Raw genomic sequence first — 19716 nt, 5'->3', positions numbered from 1 at the left:
ATATATATATAATATGCATATTTCTATGAGCAATTTATTTAAAATAATTTTTTAGCCAATTCGGAATAGAGTCATTTTGAATCTAGTAAACTCAACACAAAATGATTTGATTTTGAATTGAGCTAGAATTAAAATTTTCTTATTTTTACATGACTAATTCGCTCTACAACAACAACAACAAATCTTTATCCCATTAAGTGGGGTCGGCTACATGAATCCTTTTCCTCCATTGCATCCTATTAAGTATCATATTTTCATTTAATTCTAATAAATTAAGATCATTTTTTATACAATATGCCCAAGTCTTTCTAGGTCTACCTCTGCCTTTCTTAACATATGTCAAATCTAAAACATCTACTCTCCTAATCGGATCATCAGATGGTCGACGTTTAATGTGACCAAACCAACTAAGACGACTCTCTAATTTTGTCCGCCACTGGGCTACACCAACCCTATCATAGATATATTCATTTCGCATTTTTGTCTCAAGTGTAAAGCCACTCATCCACCTAAGAATTTTCATCTCGGAAACAATTTGCTTCTCTTTTAAAGGCCATTTTAAAGGCCAACATTTAACGCCATAGAGCATTGCAGGTCTCACCACCATCTTATAAAAGTTTCCTTTCAGTCTATTCTATCACACAATAGGCTCGAAACATTCCTCACTTCAACCAACCAACTTAAATTCTATTAATAGCATCCCCATCTATATCACATCTATATCACCATCACTTTAACCATCACTTTAAACAATAGACTCGAGATATCTAAAGCGTTCACACATTTTAATAATTTGATCACCCATAGTTACAACTTTGGCACTAAAACTACTACTACCAAAATTACATTCCATGTTGAATACATCCTCTAAGTTGATAAATATTGCTCCTAATATCACGTGCTGCTAAAACTCAACACAATGAACTGAACAAGGAGATGCAGTTAAGAAAAGTTATCATAACATTTTTGTCACTACTTTGCATTTTGTAATTCAGGTTGGTATGAGAATCAGAATTTCTTTTGATATGAATGAAAAATAGTTAAAATCTCTTAGTGGTGACAATCACTATCCTAAAAATAATGCTGCTGGGTCAAAATTGTAACCTTTAGAGCTTTAAAAAGCTTTTATGGAGGATAAAGCAGAGGAACAGTAGGATGTAGGTTATTACATTTAGAACATAGACAAAGGGCAAACGTAATGAAGGAACCAAATTCAACAAATAAAATTTGTTGACACGTAGAGTGGCTTAAGTTCTCCCATTAGAACAAAACTTAATATTTTAAGAAATAAAACATAAAACTTATAAAAATATCTCAAAAGTTATTTAAGTAATACTATCTTTCAGATTAAAGATTTGCAGAATCCTCCGTAAGCTTCAAAATTGTGGTCCTCACACAGAAATATTCCATAAGGTTGTGATGGCTTACATTGGCCAATCTAGCCTAAAGATAACACTGAGTAGCTACATGGTAATCAAATATTTTCTATTAAAGAGAATACTTTATTTCTTAACAGTAGAAAAAGAATAGCAATATTCTGAAAAAACTTACATAACCAATCTATCATCTGATAACGTTGGAAGAATCCGTTTAACTGCTACAGGTGTTCCACGCCAAAAGGCCTTTAGAATCTCACCAAAGGATCCCTGCAAGTATACCAGACATATATAAAGAAGGTTTAATACTAGCATCTGGAAGTCAAATGACTGGCGAGAAACCACAGACATGAGATCCACTGCATACTATAGTTTCTTTGAAGATATTTTAGCTAGAGGAATGTTAAGTGCAGGATATGCTTTTGCAAGAACAAACAGCACTCCCTGGACAGCATATGAAATATAAAAAAAAAACTTGGAATTTCATCACTTGCGATGTTTTGAAATATAGTTTTAGACAACATTCCATGACAACAAAAAATTTCATTTTCCGGAAAATTTTGCTGCAAATGGGTGCATATTTATCAATGAGCTAATGAATTAGCAGCTCAGGCAAAGCGAAGTGCTACCTGAGCACCTCAAACTTTCCTTAGTTAGAATTTTCAACTACCTAGACAACCAAAGTAGCGCCCCTCTCAAGCTACAGACAGCTAAAGTTTTTTTTCTTTTCTGCTTTAGGATACATCATCATTGATAACCGCATTGATAAAAATCTGAGAGTTTATATTTGTTGAAATTGTAGGAAGTCAGCATTGCGACAAACTTCAGTGGCATCCTGACGTTTAGTTTTTTTGTTGTTTTATTTCTTGTTTCCAGTATATGCTCTATCACAGGCTTATCATACTGGTACGTAGAAAAAAAATGGATGCACTCTATAGTATTTAGATTTTTAGCTAAATGAAGAGTTTTTTACTTTTAAAAAATTGAATTTCATTCAATGTATGGAGACTTGGTGGCCAGGAGATAGAGATTTGATCTTTCGCCACCGTATTATTTTGGTGAGTGGTAAGTATTAGTTATCCTTGTACTTTTAATTTTCCTCTTGTTGTAAAAACTTATATCTTGATATGAAAATCTTGCTCATATATTCCTCTATTCTTCTCAAATCTCCCACAAAACCATAGCCTAAAACCACCACCATAAAGAGTTCAGTAAAAAGTAGGCCAAATTTAATCTAGTATACCACCTTTGGATATTTGACTACCTCAAATCCCTCGTAAGTTTTTGTAAAAAGCTCCAAAATTACTCTAGACATTTCTTATATTATTAATAAAAAGTTTTCAATTTTTCTCAAGCCTTGAATATCTCTCTAACAAAACCAAACACCCACCCAAAGTTATTTGCCAAATTGGGTTCCTATATGACCTAGTTTACAAATAAAATATAAAATGTCCCATATTTCATGAAACTTTCCATAACACATCTAGGCACCCTTACCTGAGATTTTCAATTCGTTTCAAACCCCTGGGTTATGTATATTCACCACACCAAAGACCTAAAATCAAACTGACTCATAACATGGCGTTCCCCTAATTCTACATATCAAAATCCTAATCCCTTGTTTCCACTCTTCCTAACATCCTTTAAAGCTTCCTATTAAAAAATATCCAAACATATCAAAGCAAGTCGTAAGCACCCTCTCGCCAATTTTATTGGTGATTATAAATCAAGATTTTTGGCATCAAAGATCTGAAATTGGAAAGAAACCTATCATGCATTGTGTTGACAGAGCAAAAATGGAAGACCAATGAATTGTTCTTAGTTATAGATTTTTCAAAGGGAAAAGGAAATTCAAGATGTTGAAATCACAAGGGTGGTCAACCACAGTTATAACTGAGGAGTATGACTCGGTCAAACTCAATTTTCACAAATACTCGTCCTAACTTGTACTAGTCAGGACCAAGTCCGTGAAGAATTAGGCTTTTTTAAATCATCACAAGGTAAAATCATACATTTTAATTCTTCAATTATTGATTGATATCAAACATAAATAAGGAAGTGTATATAAACAATCTTCAAATAAAACACAGAGCTTTTAAAATATTTACAACATCAAATTATGAGTATCTAGAAAATCTTCAAAGTAGGTTATTATTTAATTAAATATACATATTTAAGTATTTAGTTAAAATCTTCGTTGAGATTTTAGAGTTAATATTTGACTCAATTTCTTTCTATTGCCAAAAAGCATGATTTCAACTGTTGCAATTTAAAGTAGATAATTTTTAAATACTAAAAGATAAATACATTATTCTTTGTTAAGAGCTTTATTCTAGACTACATGCAATAGATTGCTTAAGTACTTAGTAATTTGTCAGTTAAGCATTTCACATTCAATTATTAATATACATAATTTGTAGATATTATTTAATGCTTACATTAGAAGACTATGTAATGTAGATAGTTTTATCCTATTTTAATTACTAGATAAATTAACTTTGAAATGATTATATTATTGCAAGAGTTGTTCACACACATATTATTTTGTCCACATAAATCATAGTGAATTTAGCTAGCCAAGCCAATGGTTCCATGACATGGCAACTTGCTTCGAAATCATAGCATTGACATGTGCAGGTGCATATCTTCTCGGCTAAGAGTGTCTTAGTAAAACCAATTATAAATATATAAAAATATAAAGATAGTAAGATGGAGCAGTGATGAACCACCTTCACATATATATAATTATGCCACATGCGATTGCACATGATTATGGTAGCCAAAAAAAAATCTTGTTTATAATTTTTTATATGAATGATCATGAATATCAATCACCATATTGTAGAGCATATTATAGCAGTTGATAATTTTCATTCACGTCATATGATATTATTTTAATATGATGACAAGATGGCACTCATAATATTGCTTTTATATTGTAAAGCGTGTCCCTATTGTTGATATTATATGTCCATGTTTTGTCGTTTATATCTAAATAAATATTTAGTTATTTGCTAAGTTTGAATTTTAAACTCATTCATAGAAATTTTTTACTTTAATTGATTTTATGATGTCACTTGGTGGATCTCCATTAAAGGAATACATTTCAACTGTAATTATATCTTTTAACACATAATTTTATGCTATAGTTTTAACTTAGTCTTCATTTGCATTTGGGAAGTTGTTACTTATGAGTTATTTCTTTCGTTTCTCTTTATTACTGTTATTTCCCCGTTGAGCTATTGTTAAAGATCTATTGACACAACTAAATATTATTTATTTCCCGATACTTATTTTGCATTTTATGCTTACAATTACAAATATATGCAACACTTATTTCTCGAGTAAAAAATATATTTAATTGATCTTGGCTTTTAAAGTTTATCTCAAAATTTGAGATTATTTTTTTTCATCAAAACTTATAGTACCAAGATAAGCATTTCAAACAAGCGTGTGATAAGTTATGCCTCATCCAGTCCAAAAATTACTCCTTAACAAGTAACCCAGTGGCTACACCTTAGTAAGCAGCCAAGCGGTTACACCTCAACAAGCTCACCCATACCAACATCTCCATTCGAGTTCTCCAATCCATGATAACCTTTTCATGCCAGCTCATCCATCCATATAACTTCAGCTAGTTGTTGCCATTCCTCTAAATTTTATCGTAAAATTTGTATTAGTCGCATCTCTAATTTTCACAACTTCATTTAGTTATTTCCTACTAAACTATAATTGTATAAATTCAGTACACATTGTGCAATAAAAAATAGAACCTATTCTCTTCAATTCTTCATATGATGTCCGAGTCTCAGTTTATTTCTCGTTGGCTGTAGCCTTAATGGTTACAGCCTTATTTATATTCTCTTGCAAATAATTACTATCACAAATTGCCTTCTAATGAATCATAATATGCATGTTTCATTGGTCAGCTCATCTGGAAGTGAGATGGAAGAACTATTTGAATGGAAACAATTATCTCAGATGATCATTTACTAAACACCAGACCTTAGTAAGGCAATCCCCCATCCAATGTTTGTGATGAACAGGACTCTATGGCAATGTCCGAGTTATAGAATTTCATGATTTCTTAAATAAGTGACGTTAGCAAATTCATAAGTTGATGATGCAACCCAGCTTTATGGAATGAAAATGAACATCTCGGCCACAAAATGAAGAAGTTCATCACAGAATTACTCCCATCTACTATAAGATTTTTCATAAGAGATAAATCAATATCAATGCATCCAAATAGGATGTGGCAAAAATGTGCCACTCCTTGAAAAAATTTATTGAAAAAGACTAAATTAAAGATATTTTTCGTACAATTAAATGTTGAGTTTGATGCTATTAAATATAAATTCTCGAATAAAATGATTTATTCTCTCTAAATGAAGTAATTGTTATGATTCAAATAGAAGGATGAAAATGCGGATTAATGATCGCCAACAACCTAATGAAAGGTTTGGCTTTGGTGAAAAAAGCTGCCAACATAAAACACTAATTCAAATTTCTCTTCCAAGGTGCACAAACAGCCACCTCGAACAAAGATTATCAATAGAGATTTCTTATGGGGCTCGATGTAATAAAAACATGCAGCAAGCTTCATAAAAAAAACTTAACAAAAGCTGAACAACATAGGAAACGCACGCAAAGAACAAAGACATGAATATGAAACTTATGTGAAAGACAATAACCCAAAAAATACCCATTCAATTCCATAAAAAAGTAAAAGAAAAGTTAAAATAATTCGTATCCCAAGAAAAAAACTCCTAAGATGGGCACTTGTTTTCTTGAGCAGAACCATATATGCTAGGCCTTGAACTCAACACCTTATGATTGGACACAACACCCAACCACAAAGCTAAGTCAGCTACACTTGTAAGTTTGGACCAATATACAAACTCCAGAAATTATATGTGCAAGCTAGCCTTCATTTTATCCCATATATAATTTGGTGAAAAATCTTTAATCTCCTAGCATAATAGAAAGCGCTGCATGGGCAGACATGTTGAAAGTCCTTTTTTTTGCTGAAGTGTGACATTGTGTAATGGAAAAATAAAGCAAGCATGTGGAGGGCTGGGGAAGCACTCATGGTTTAATATTTTAGCTTCCTTTATCATATTTGTTAATCAGAAACTGCTGGTCATTTATCAATCTAAAAGTGAAAGCTATATAATGTTTATGTTTTGTTTTACTCCAGCTTTGAAAATGTAAATCAGCAATGCTAAACCTTCTACCTCTATTTTTGATTGCTGGCACAGTCTGATAGGTATTTCGTAAAAATACCTGTCTGCAACAGATTCTATTTAGTCTTATCTCAAGAAGAGTTATGCCAATTTAAACAAATTTGATTGAAATTAGTTCAATCAGCATCATACAAAATGACCGCAATGCGTCCTTCTCAATAGATGTAAATGAAATTCAACCAAAAGGCATCTAATCATATAAAAAAGAAGAAACGGGGGGGGGGGGGCGCTGTGGCGCTCACCGCAACGAAAAAAAAAAACTGTTTGGATGTTAACTCGCGCATCGTAGAAGCTGAGGGAAAGCGGGCCACGAGATCAACCCCATGGCCCCGCGTTCGCCCCGCTTCTATAACCTTTTGCCCCCGCGAAATTCTTCTCCCCGAGCCTTCTCTCTCGTGAAGTCCACTGGCTTCAGCTTTCCCAATTCGATGCGCCGGGCCCTTTGATTCTTTACAGCCGCTAAACCTTCATTCTTCCCATTTCTCCGGCGAACCTGCCGATCTATAGTCAATCACAAATCTAGCAAAAGCACTACTCATCACTGTCACGCCTTTTGTCTCTTCCCCATACCCGCCTTCCACTCCCGCTCGTCTCCACACTACTTCTTTGAACGCTCGTTGCTGCTCATCTTTTCCCGCTCTCTTCTCAAGTGATGAATGGATATACAAAAGACCAGGGCCCTTTTCTCGTTTCTATTTCTGATTTTTTTGCATGTTACTCTGTTGTTGCTTAGGTTTTTCTGATCTATTAGCAAAACTTCTGCAATATATATTCTCTTGAGCTTGGTTTTGTTTGAATAGGAGGTCGGCGTTTGGTATTACTTTGGGTGATATAAGTGAAGGAAAGCTATTAAAGGTGTTCAAAGATAAGTTTCTCTTTGATTTCACCAATCATTTTTCTCTTAGGGCTTTTAAGGTTTTGTTCAGCTTGAAGGAATTATGGGGAAGGAATGAAAACGTGGTTGAAACTTGCTTTGCCTAATTTCATTGATTGGGAAAAATTTCTGCGAGAATTTCTTTGTTCAATCTTGTTTGGTTGACGAAAAGTAAGATTATGTTTTTTTTTCTTTTTGTGAGGGATGATGGTGAGTCACAATGATGATTTAATATATATTGTTTAATATTAACTGGACAGAGAATTTTCAATGGAAGAAATTGCATTTGATCACTGCTATCCAATGTATTGGTAATGTTATACCTCACAACAGATTTGAGTTGAGCCTAAGGAAGTTTAAAGGGAGAAAATATTAGGGAAATTGTGGATGAAAGATTATCTTTTATTTATTGGGAATTACAAAGACCTCATTAACTCCTTAGTGAGTGAAATGGTTGAGAAAAAATAAAAGTATAACAAAAAAAAAAAATTATAGAAGTCTATTTTTTACATGTTTAGCTTGTAAAGTGAATTTCTGCTAAGTGAATTTCTGCTTCTGAGTAAAGTGAATTTCTGCTTCTGATGTATCATATATAAGACTGTCATTGTTCTGTTCCAAACAGTTTAACTAAACAGAGGCAAAATGGTCATTTTTCTAGAAACGAGGGCAGCTGTTTTCACACAGCTGCAACAAACAATCAGACAGCTTAAGCACCCACAGCAGCTTCCTGGGGCAGCGCAGCTGCAGTTGCACCAAACAGACCCTGAACCTATTAGACTAAGGGTCTGTTTGGGGTAGTTGAAACTTCTCAACTTTTCAGTTGTAGTTGCGCTGTCCCAAGAAGCTGTTGTGGGGAAGCGCTGCTGCGGAGAAGCTGTTTTTTAAAGCTGTGTGAAAACAACTGTGGGTCAGCTGCTTATGGAAAAAAGACCATTCTGCTCATGTTTAGTAAAGCTATTTAAAACATAACTATGACAGCGACATGTTTGATACTTCAGAAAAAAAAATTCATTTCAAAACAGAATAGAAGTTCAGATACACCACTCACTTAATAGTGATTGCCGAAAGTGCCAAAAAAAAAAGAAAAAGAAAAACTAATAAATTTATAAGAAAAAATAATGATGATATTAATGATGTCACCTTGTTCAAGTAATTAATCAAAGTATGAAAGCTTTAACAACAATTCATTTCACAAATCAAGGAGAATAATCTGATACTAAAAGGTATGACTAACTTTGGTTTGTTTTACTCTATCTTTAAAAATATCTAACTTATGGATATAGAATAACAACGACAACAAGCATTTATCCATCTAACTTATAGATATAATAAATACAATTTGAATGATGATGTGTTTAATAAAAAGAATACCAACAAGATTGTGTTCCTATAGGAGATATTGCTTTTACCTGGCTATCAAAGAAGAAATCATTAAATATTGAAAAAAGTTTGGCATGAAGAGCAATAAATACAATTAAATGACAGTAAACACTTTGGCCAGTACTTTTAATATTTAGCATTTAACTGAGGAAAAAAGGCACGGTGAGAAAAAGTGATATAAATCTCTTACATTCAACAACCTCAAAATTTTAGCCTAGATACTTGCTAAATGCATGGATTGCACGCCTATCCGATTTCTTCAGGTATACGAGTAAATTGCAAATTAAGAAGGCAATAGGATCAATGTAGCTAATTTTACCAAAATACTTGCTAAATTTGGCTATATCTTGCAACCAAACAGCCCCGATAAAGCCAATTAAGAAAATAATAACACCAAGATGTTGGAAATACATGGATTGCATACTTATCCCACGACGGAGGTAATGGGAGGAGTGAAAGAGGGCGAATCGTAGGTGATGTTGCCTGCTGCCTTCTCCCACGACGGAGATGTGGGAGTTCTCGACAATGGCGACGGAGCAGAGCCATCTAGGTTCTCCTGCATCCCTCACTTATCTGGATTCTCTCGCATCCCTTGCTTCTTTGGATTCTCCCACATCTCTGCAGCGATGAAGGGTAACCGGGATAATGATCCATCGCTCGAACGCGGGCCACGGGGTTCGATCAGCGACCCGCGTCCCGCCGCACAAAATCCTCCGCCCCAAACAATCGCGATTCGCGGTCGCTCTCTGCGCCGCGCGAAAACCTCCTCCCCAAACGGACCCTAAATCTAACACAAAAAACCAGAAGGATATAAACCTATCGCCAAAGCAGTTCACCAGCATTCATTTCAATTGTGTGCAGAAATTGAAACAAGACAATATAAAAACTTTAGCATCTAAAACTAAACCATGCCATGAAATGTTTAACATTAACTAATAGTTCAAAAATCAGAAGCTAACCTTTCCAACTACAGACGAGGATGAGAAATCTAGTTCCGATGGATCAATTTCCCAGTCGCACTTGTGAGGAAGAGGGGGCAAGACGGGTTTAGGTTCAAAATGGCTTCCATTTTGTCCCTGCACGAAATATGTGAAGGAAAGCATTTGGTGAATAAATGTAAAAGCAATAATTATCATAACAAAATAACATGATTTGCTAAATCTATCAAAAAGCAAGCATGCCACTTAAAATCTCATGAAAATAAAAAGCTAAAGCCTAAACAAAAAAGAGGTTAAAGATATGGACTAAGCAGAACATGGGTTCACTATCCAACAGTCTAAAATTGTTTCTGGTAGCATTTCTGCAGATGAAAATATATAAAATTCAAAGTAAAAGGATTCCATTGCAATCCCCAATAATAATGACAGTTAACATGAATGTGGAAGCAAAGATTCAACGAAGTGCTACTATGCTACACTGCCAAATATTGACATGCTTAGCTGATTTAGAATATATATAAGTCTGGTATTGCTAATATGTTTAGCTAATTATTCAAGCATATGGAAATTCCCTCCTTCTTTTGTGCTTTGATGAGTAGAAATCCAATCCTTTTTAGGGTAAAGAAGTTTCATGGCATCTCTTTGGAAAGCAAAGGCCAAAAGCCCCCATATTGGCATAACTTCTGTCGTACCAGCACTATTTGCATTCATGGATAGAGCACTGATGCCATGCAACTAAAAGGTAACAATGCAGTCCTATTTCAGTGTTGAACACTTGCATTCAAGGAAAAGGTGTTGCTGCATCCCCTTCATTGCACCATTATATTTGAGCTTTAGGCCCTTGCACTTAAGGTGACGCATTCTTAAATCCTCAAAATTTCCCAAAAAGTAAACAAGAATTATAAGAAAATTTTTGAATCACTTCACTCAAAAAATTACAAATTGAAAAAATCTATTCAGTAGCCATCCATACAAGCCGTTCTATTTTGGAATTCAAAAAACCATCTTCCCACAATTTTCCAACTACGGATCTTCTAAAACAAGTATACCAAAGAAATAAGAAAATAATATTACAGACATGTATAGATATAATGAAAAAATAGCAAAATTTCTAAATAAACTGCATTTAAAATTATATCAGTAAAACACAAAATAAAATTAGCAAGCAGTAAAAGGTAAATTGAGAAAAAAATAGCAAGGAATATTACTTTTGAATTATATCATGAACCTCAATTAAGCTGACAACAAAACTTACAAAAGACAATCCACCATGTGATTTCAACAACTCTATCATGCTGTGCTTCTTAGCTCCCTCAGCATCAGCAAGTGGCTGCAAAAAAGTTTTAGAGTTAATCTCCTACACAACAGAGTTTCATTTTGAAATGATTTTTGCATGACTATCTTGTGATATCAAGTTGAGATTTTTTCTATTTTTTTTTTTTAAGTACGAATGAGCAATACACCCAAAAAAAAAAAAAAAAACTGAGTGTGCGAATTATCATCATCATTAGCCCTACCCAATTACTCGGAGTTCGCTTAATAAGTTTTGTTTCTCATTTCAGTCTTGTTGAGCGTTATACATTGGGCTCTGAGCGAGGCTTTGTGGCCCGTGGACGTAGTTCCTACCACAAAAGTGGGAGTTCAAGCTGCTAACTACTAATAATTATGATTAAAATGCCCAACCAAAATTTAAGAAAAAATCAAGTAAGACTATTGGCACAATTCTTTCCCATCAATCCTACGTACATGAATATATATCCTATTTGTGTATCTTTTATTATTCATTTGCACATGTACAAATCATCAAAAATTATTCCTCACGACCAAACCTATTTTCTGGACTCTCTATTATAATAATTTTTCATGCCATCCTCGGTTAAACGCACATCTGCCAAACGTTCTAAGGAACCCACCCTTCTATTTTTCTCTATGATTAAGAGCATGACTCATGATTTGTGATCGAGAAGAAAAAGTAAAGATAAGAAGTGATCGGAATACCGTATTCTTCCAACGATCCTGCGAATTGACATCAGCGCCGTACTCGAGGAGGCACTTGGCCACATCGATCAAGCCATGAAGAGATGCAACGTGAAGCGGGGTGCGATTGTCATAGTCCGTGGCGTTCACGAGGTTGCCATCTTCCTGCAGGAGCTTGCGGACGGCGGAGGCGTCATTCTGGTGTGTATGCCACAGTATTAGCGATGTCCTACTCACCCTTGTCTTCTCCTTCTTCTTGTCCGCAGAAGAAGACGTCCCCGACGATCCGCCGCTGCCCGTTTCCTCGTTGGAATTCGGTGCTGCCAAAGAATCCTTCCCACTCGAATATCCTTCATCCTCCTTGCCGTGCATATTCCCGTCCTCTTCACTCACCTTCTGCCGCGGCGAGCGAGGGAGCGTCGAGTTTCGCGATCTGCTATTTTTTTTTTCCGAGCCAGGTTTCTTTTTCTCCACGTTCTATCGGCCTGTGTTATTCGCCACTCCTCTTAATTCATAAAAATTTTATTAACATATGTTGAACGAATGACGAAAATTATTCCATCAGTACTACTCAAGTAATATGTGTTTCCAATAAGATGTCGTCAGCTGTAAATTACGATTTCACTTATTCCATTAGTATTCGCGATCGGGCCCCGCCCTAAACCCGAATTCTGAAAAAAATATCGTCATGATAAAATTATTTCACGTCAGGTTGCTGTTCTATTCGAAGGGTGATGAAATTTTTTCGTTGGTTTTTTCACACCTTCGTTCATAGCTCCGTTCACAGCTCCGCCATAGCTAAGTCTTGTTGAAATTCTCCATGGACGTTCAGATGCCGGAAGTCTCCATGAACGTTGAGATGACATCATTCAGCCTGAACTTTGAAAGTCAAGATCAAGTGAGTCTTGGTGTTACTGTTGTGTTATTTCGGTGTTACTCTCCTATTACTCTTGTTTCTTGTCTTTTATTTAGTACTGTTTAAGTGGTTTAGGCTTTAGTTTTATCTCCATGTAAACGTAGGTGTTGATGTAGTCACTTTTGAATGTTGTTAGTTTTATCTCCATGTAAACGTAGGTGTTGATGCAGTCACTTTTGGATGTTGTTCTACAGTGTGGTTTGGTATTATTATGGTTTTTTTTCTTTTCGTTAGTACGGTTTAAGAATTCTGGTTTTTTTTGTGTTACCCTTGTGTTATTCTGGTGTTACTATGATGTTACTCCATGTAAAGTAGGTGTTGATGTAGTATCTTTTGGTTGTTGTTCTACATTATTGTGGTGTTACTCCATATAAACATAGGTGTTCATGTAGTATTATCGGATGCAGTTCTACAGTGTGGTTTGGTATTATTGTGGTTTTTTTTCTTTTCATTAGTACGGTTTAAGAATTCTGGTTTTTTTGTGTTACCCTTGTGTTATTCTGGTGTTACTATGATGTTACTCCATGTAAAGTAGGTGTTGATGTAGTATCTTTTGGTTGTTGTTCTACATTATTGTGGTGTTACTCCATATAAACATAGGTGTTCATGTAGTATTATCGGATGCAGTTCTACAGTGTGGTTTGGTATTATTGTGGTTTTTTTTCGTTACTATGGTATTAGGCTTCTGGTTTATTGGTGTTACCCTTGTGTTATTCTAGTGTTACAGTGGTGTTACTGCATGTAAACGTAGGTGTAGTATCTTTTGGGTGCTGTTCTACAGTGTATTTTGGTATTATTATGGTTTTTTTCGTTACTATGGTTTTAGGCTTCTGGTTTAATGGTGTTACCCTTGTGTTATTTTGGTGTTACTGCAGTGTTACTACATGTAAAAGTAGGTGTTGATGTAGTATCTTTTGGGTGTTGTTCTACAGTGCTTTTGTATTATTATGGTTTTTTTTGTGTTACCCTTGTGTTATTCTGGTGTTATTGATATCACCATTGTTTTATGCAGTCCTCAGAGGCAACACAAGTTTGCAATGATCCTATTGCAGAGAAGGTTCTTAACAGCATTATTCACAGTGAGGAAGAAGCATATGAAAGCTGTCGTGCCTATGCACATCACGTGGGATTCACTGTTTGGAATGATCATACCACCTACTGGTCGAACTCCAAGAAACTCAAGGTTAAAGGTTATATTTGTGGAAAAGCTGGCTATAAGAAAGAGCCTAACAACACAGTTAAGTTCAGAAAAGCGGACACGAGGACTGACTGTAAGGTTATGGTACGATTTCAAGTTGATTTCGAAGGCAATTGGACAGTGCAATTGGACAGTAAAAATCATAATCATCCTTTGGCCGAAAGTAGTGATAAGCATCTTCTTCGTTCCAACAGAAGGATAAGTGGGATTGTTCCAACATTCTTCGTTCCAACAGAAGGATAAGTGGGATTAATGCAGATGTGTTGAGATTCATGACAGGTTCAGGCATCAGAGCAACACATGCATACAATTTCATTGCCACGGAGGTTGGTGGTGAGGAGAAGTTGGAGTGCACCAAGAGAGATGCATTTAATTTTATCCAGAGAGAAAGAAGACAAAGAATTGAACAGGGAGATGCCAATGTTTTAATACAATTGTTCATGGAGAGGCAAACTAGGGACAACATGTTTGCTTGGGATTTCCAAACAGATGAGTCTGGTAGGTTAACAAGCATTAACAAGCATATAGCATATTTTGGAGTGATGGATTGTGCAGACTGGATTATGACTGTTTCGGGGATGTCATAATTTTTTATACAAGCTACAGATTAAATAAATATAACTTATGTTGCGCTCCATTTGTGGGGGGTTAACCTGGCAGAACATACTGTTTGGAGTTGGATTTTTATTTGATGAGACTGCTGAATCATTCATGTGGTTATTCAAATCATTCATTTGAATAATGGGAGACAAACATCCCATAACAATTTTTACCAATCAGGATCAAGCAATGGCAAGAGCCATTGCAGAATGCCTCCCACAAACACGTCATAGATTATGTCAATGACATATCTATAAGAAACTGCCTTCCAAAGTACACTGTGAAGTGCGTACTAAGAGTGTCTGTGTTCTTTTTTATAAATGCTTGAGCAAGTGTGATTATGAGGAGGAGTTTGAAGAAACGTGGTCCTTAATGATTGAGTTTGGGGAACTATAAAATAATGTTTGGTTAGATGAAATGTATCGTATAAGACATAAATGGTCAACAACATTTAATAAGGATATATTCGGTATGGGAATTTTATCAACACAAAGAAGTGAGTTGACCAACAATGTTTGTCATGGTGTTTCAAAGCCAACTAGCTCTCTCACAGATTGTTTTATCGGTCTTAAAAACATAATGAAATTGTGGCGCCGGAGTGAGAAAGATGAAGATTTCAAATGCAGTTAGTCCGTGAGGACACCCATGGTTAAAATCAATCACATGCTGAGGCAAGCTGCCTCATTCTATACAAGGAAGCTTTACTCAATGTTTGAACAAGAGCTCTTGAATGACTTATGTGGGCTGACATCTGAAGTACAGTGGAAAGTGATGCTAAATATTATGTATCAAGATTGGATGATGAGGCGACAAGGCAGCCCTGAAATGTGTTAGTTGACAATGTTACTTGTGAGGTTACATGTAGTTGCAAAAAGTTTGAGATGATGGGGTTGTTGTGCTCCCATGCACTATTTGTTATAAGTCTCGTAAAAATAAAGGTGATTTCGGAGAAATATTTCTTATTGCGGTGGTCCATCAATGTTAAAAGGGACATGTATAACAGATTTGGGTGCAGAGAGCTAAAAGACTCCGTCTATAATAATGTTTCTTCAAGTTCCCTTATATTCAATTCATGCTCCCAAAAATTTGCATATCAACTCATTAATAGAGTACAAGGACATGAGTTAGCTGAGGAGTGTTTGTGGGAGACGTTTAAAAAGATATCAGGAGATATTGAGGATGTTATAGTAGGGAGAACGATAGAATTACAGAAAACAAAAAAGAAGAATAAAACCACAAATATAGAATGCAATGTGAATGACCCTATTAAAAAAAGGCTGAAAGGAGTATCTACAACTAGGCTGAAAGGACATTGGGAGAGAAATAAGAAAGCCAAAAGTATAATTTTTTTTTAATTTAGTATTTCCTCATTCCATTCCATGTATAATGTGTACTTCTAATTTGACTCATTGCATCCCGGAATGGAACAAGAGGCAGCAAGTAGTCGTCGAGCCGTGGACGCATTCGAGCAAAGTTTGACGGATTGCCATACTCAGGTATGCTGATAAAATTCAGTATCATATCACTACCTCTTATATAAAATCATTTACTTTAATTGTTTTTCGTATTACTCACATGCTGCAGGAAAACTATGCACCGCAACTAAGTGAAACGCACGCTGGACTTTTGATGGAATTGATGGAATCCATAAGTGAGAATTTATATTGATTGATATTGTAAAAGCTATAATACTATATAATCTGTAAACCTTTTTACGAAAAAGTAATTTGTGGTTTAGAATATGTGTTTGTTCAAATATTTGTGTATTAATCCCGTTCAAATGCATATATCAACTGTAACACCGTATGGGAGACGTCAATAACACCCTGGCGAACCCGTTAATAACACGGGAAGAAGACGAGGATAACACGAGAATAATACGAGATTAACGTGGAAATAACACGATGGAAATAACACGAGGAATAACATTAACACGAGGAATAACATGAGAATAACACATAAATAATACGAGAATAACACGGAAATATCACGTGAATAACACAGGAATAACACGAGGATAGTATGGTAATAACACGGGAATATCACGTGAATAACACGAGGAATATCGTTAATAACACGAAAAGAAGACGAGGATAACACGAGAATAACACACCAATAATACGAGAATAACATGAACAATAATACGTAAATAACACGGGAATAACACGTGAATAACACGTGAATAACACGAGAATATGTGTTTGTTCAAATATTTGTGTATTAATCCCGTTCAAATGCATATATCAACTGTAACACCGTATGGGAGACGTCAATAACACCCTGGCGAACCCGTTAATAACACGGGAAGAAGACGAGGATAACACGGGAAGAACACATCAATAATACAGGAATAACACGGACAATAATACGTGAATAACACGGGAAGAACACATCAATAATACGGGAATAACACGGACAATAATACGTAAATAACACGAGAATAACACGAAAATAACACAGGAATATCATTGTAATAACTCATGCTGAAAACCATAAGAGAAACACGAGAATAACTTGGGTTATTGCCCTCTTAATGCACGCTCACAGCGAATATTCCCTCTGTTACTGACCGATTAATCGGCGTTACTCTGTGTTATCACGCGTATTCTGCCGTGTTACTACACCGTGTTACCGTCGATTAATCTATGTTATTCCCAATTTCCTCGTGTTTCCTCGTGTTATTCTTCCTCGTGTTATTCATACGATCAAAGATTTGTGATAAATTTTTAAACTCTTTTAGATAAATTTTATATTATAAATTAAATAGGATAGGTAATATTATTATATTTATTGGCTCAGGGTGTTATCTACGTGTTACTCCCGTTTTACTCAGGGTGTAGCATATGTGTTACGCTCGTGTTACTCTCATGTTATCTACGTGTTACTCCCGTATTACTCGCGGTGTACCACATGCGTTACTCTCGTGTTATCCACGTGTTACTCCCGTGTTACTCAGGATGTAGCAGATGCATTACTCTCGTGTTATTGTCGTGTTTTCCACGTGTTACTCAGGATGTAACATATGCGTTACTCTCGTGTTACTTGTGTTATCCACGTGTTACTCTCGTGTTACTCAAGATGTAGCAGATGCATTACTCTCATGTTACTGTCGTGTTTTTCACGTGTTTCTCAAGATGTAGCATATACGTTACTCTCGTGTTACTCACGTGTTATCCACAGCAGATGCATTACTCTCATGTTACTGTCGTGTTTTCCACGTGTTACTCAAGATGTAGCATATACGTTACTCTCGTGTTACTCACGTGTTATCCACGTGTTACTCAGGATGTAGCAGATGCATTATGCTCGTGTTACTGTCGTGTTATCTAGGTATTACTCCCGTGTTATTCAACGTGCAAATGACATGTAAATACTAATAGTTAGCTATAAACATTGTGTCAAGATATAAACTAAGGCAGTTGACCAACATTCAACAAGCTACAAACACGTGAGTAAGCTATACAAATAATCAATATACAGTAACCATGAAGCTATCACATATACAGTTATCTAAACAAAATATGCAAAGTAAAATTATACAACTCTAATCAGAAGTCCTAAAAAATAAGCACATGTCATAAACAAATTCTGCTCTAAATCGCTCCATATGATCCTGCCAGTTCATATGTGCACTCTAGTCGACTTCTTCGCCTTGCACTAGAGTTTCCATGTACTTGCAGACGAACATGCCACAATCAAAACTATTCCTTTGTGTTGGTACATTCTTTGTAATCGATAGGGACCATTTATTGATTTTGGATGTAAATGAATCAGCGGCATCTCTGGCAAACATATTCGCCTGAATGATATTGAGATGTTACTGTGTTAATCTTCGAATGCAATTATGTTACTTTTAATTTAGTTGAATATACTTACAACTTCTATAGCGCCAGTCTTATGTATTTGGTTGGGTAGTGAGCCGTATATTTACAGGAGCAACAATATCCACATCATCAATTTTTCTACGTCTTCTCTTAAACTGGTATTGAGATGCTGGGGGGTCCACTTTCCTCTTTTGCTGATGACCACTACTGCTGGTCTTCTTACTTGTATCAGATATTATTTTCTCAGTGAACTTCTCAGCCTTGGTTTCAACTAATCTATGCACCAAACCTGTTAGGGTGGACAATGCTTCTACCACAATATTCATCCGTGCACTCATATCAGTAACAGTTTCTTGTATATTTAAGCTTATTTGTTCCTGAGATTTTAGCATCTCATATAGTACCCCGAAATCAGCACTCTCCGTTGTATGTCCGGGTACTGGGGTTATATCACTAGAAACAATTGTACCCCTGACATACGATTTGGGTGAAGATGATTCTGTAGTACTTTCGTGATGTGGAAGTTGCCTTGCAGGGATCGACGGTCCCTGCTCTGGATTTTCGAGGAGTTGTACTTCATCATCACTCAAAGCTAAGAATCCGTCATTAACCTACAATAAAAATGTATTCGTCAGAATCATTGTAATCACTCTTAGAAAGCTACTAAAAAGATGTGCCAATAAGCTGTAATCAAAATTAAATGGTTTACATAATCAAGTCTCTTGAAGGCTTCATGAATCTTCTCAGCACTCAACCCATGATTGGTTGGCCACCTCAGCATGCGAGGTCTAGCGTCAGGAGCATCAGGAGTTAAAAGAGAGGTGTGCTCGTAAAACCAAAGCTGGGGATGTTTTAGACCATCAACATGTATGCAAAAGTCAAGGCATCAAACAAAAAAATCATAAGAGTGATGTTTCAATGTAAATAACAAATACTTACTATTAGGAGAAATACAAATCCTTGAATGTAGCCAATTGACTTATTCTGCCTTAATTTCATTGATGCGATTCTCACTTGAACAATGATCATATCACATATGACAGCAGGCCAATTAAAGGACGAAAAAGCTTGTACACTTACAACAAAAGAAGATAGCTCTGCAAGCACATGAAAATTGCTTGAAAATTGTGAAAATTGCTTGAAGGAAAAAATAAGTTAGTTAGTAAGAATTTCAAGTATAACTACTCAAAAGGTGGGGTGGAGGCTCCTTCTGCAAAAAAGTTTGTCAGTTGGTTCTTTATTTGTCTGACATCCATATTTGATAGGGGTCCTTTTTTCATGAAACAGACTCTCCTCTGTTCGACATCCCTATCAACAGAGCCACGTGGTCAGCATGTAACTTAACCTCCTTTCCACCCATTTTGAAGACACCCCTCTCATTATCCCA

The 19716-nt window shown here is 35.6% G+C and overlaps 1 protein-coding gene across 1 annotated transcript in view; it reads right to left on the bottom strand.

Moving 5' to 3' along the window:
- LOC110021391 (serine/threonine-protein kinase STY8) overlaps positions 1–12309 on the bottom strand; it is a 15518-nt gene extending 3209 nt beyond the window's left edge. Inside the window, exons 1-4 of the mRNA XM_020719875.1 lie at positions 11813–12309; positions 11070–11144; positions 9836–9952; positions 1552–1646 (exon numbers count right to left, since the gene is read on the bottom strand). Of these exons, the coding sequence (XP_020575534.1) occupies positions 1552–1646; positions 9836–9952; positions 11070–11144; positions 11813–12163 (638 nt within the window). The 5' untranslated portion in view covers positions 12164–12309. The remainder of the gene's footprint in view (positions 1–1551; positions 1647–9835; positions 9953–11069; positions 11145–11812) is intronic.
- Positions 12310–19716: the final 7407 nt, after the last annotated feature.

This window comes from Phalaenopsis equestris, unplaced genomic scaffold (assembly GCF_001263595.1).
Source record: "Phalaenopsis equestris unplaced genomic scaffold, ASM126359v1 Scaffold000134, whole genome shotgun sequence".
NCBI lineage: Eukaryota > Viridiplantae > Streptophyta > Magnoliopsida > Asparagales > Orchidaceae > Phalaenopsis > Phalaenopsis equestris.
The sequence above is the reverse complement of the archived record's forward strand: the minus strand, read 5'-3'. Positions and strand labels throughout refer to the sequence as shown.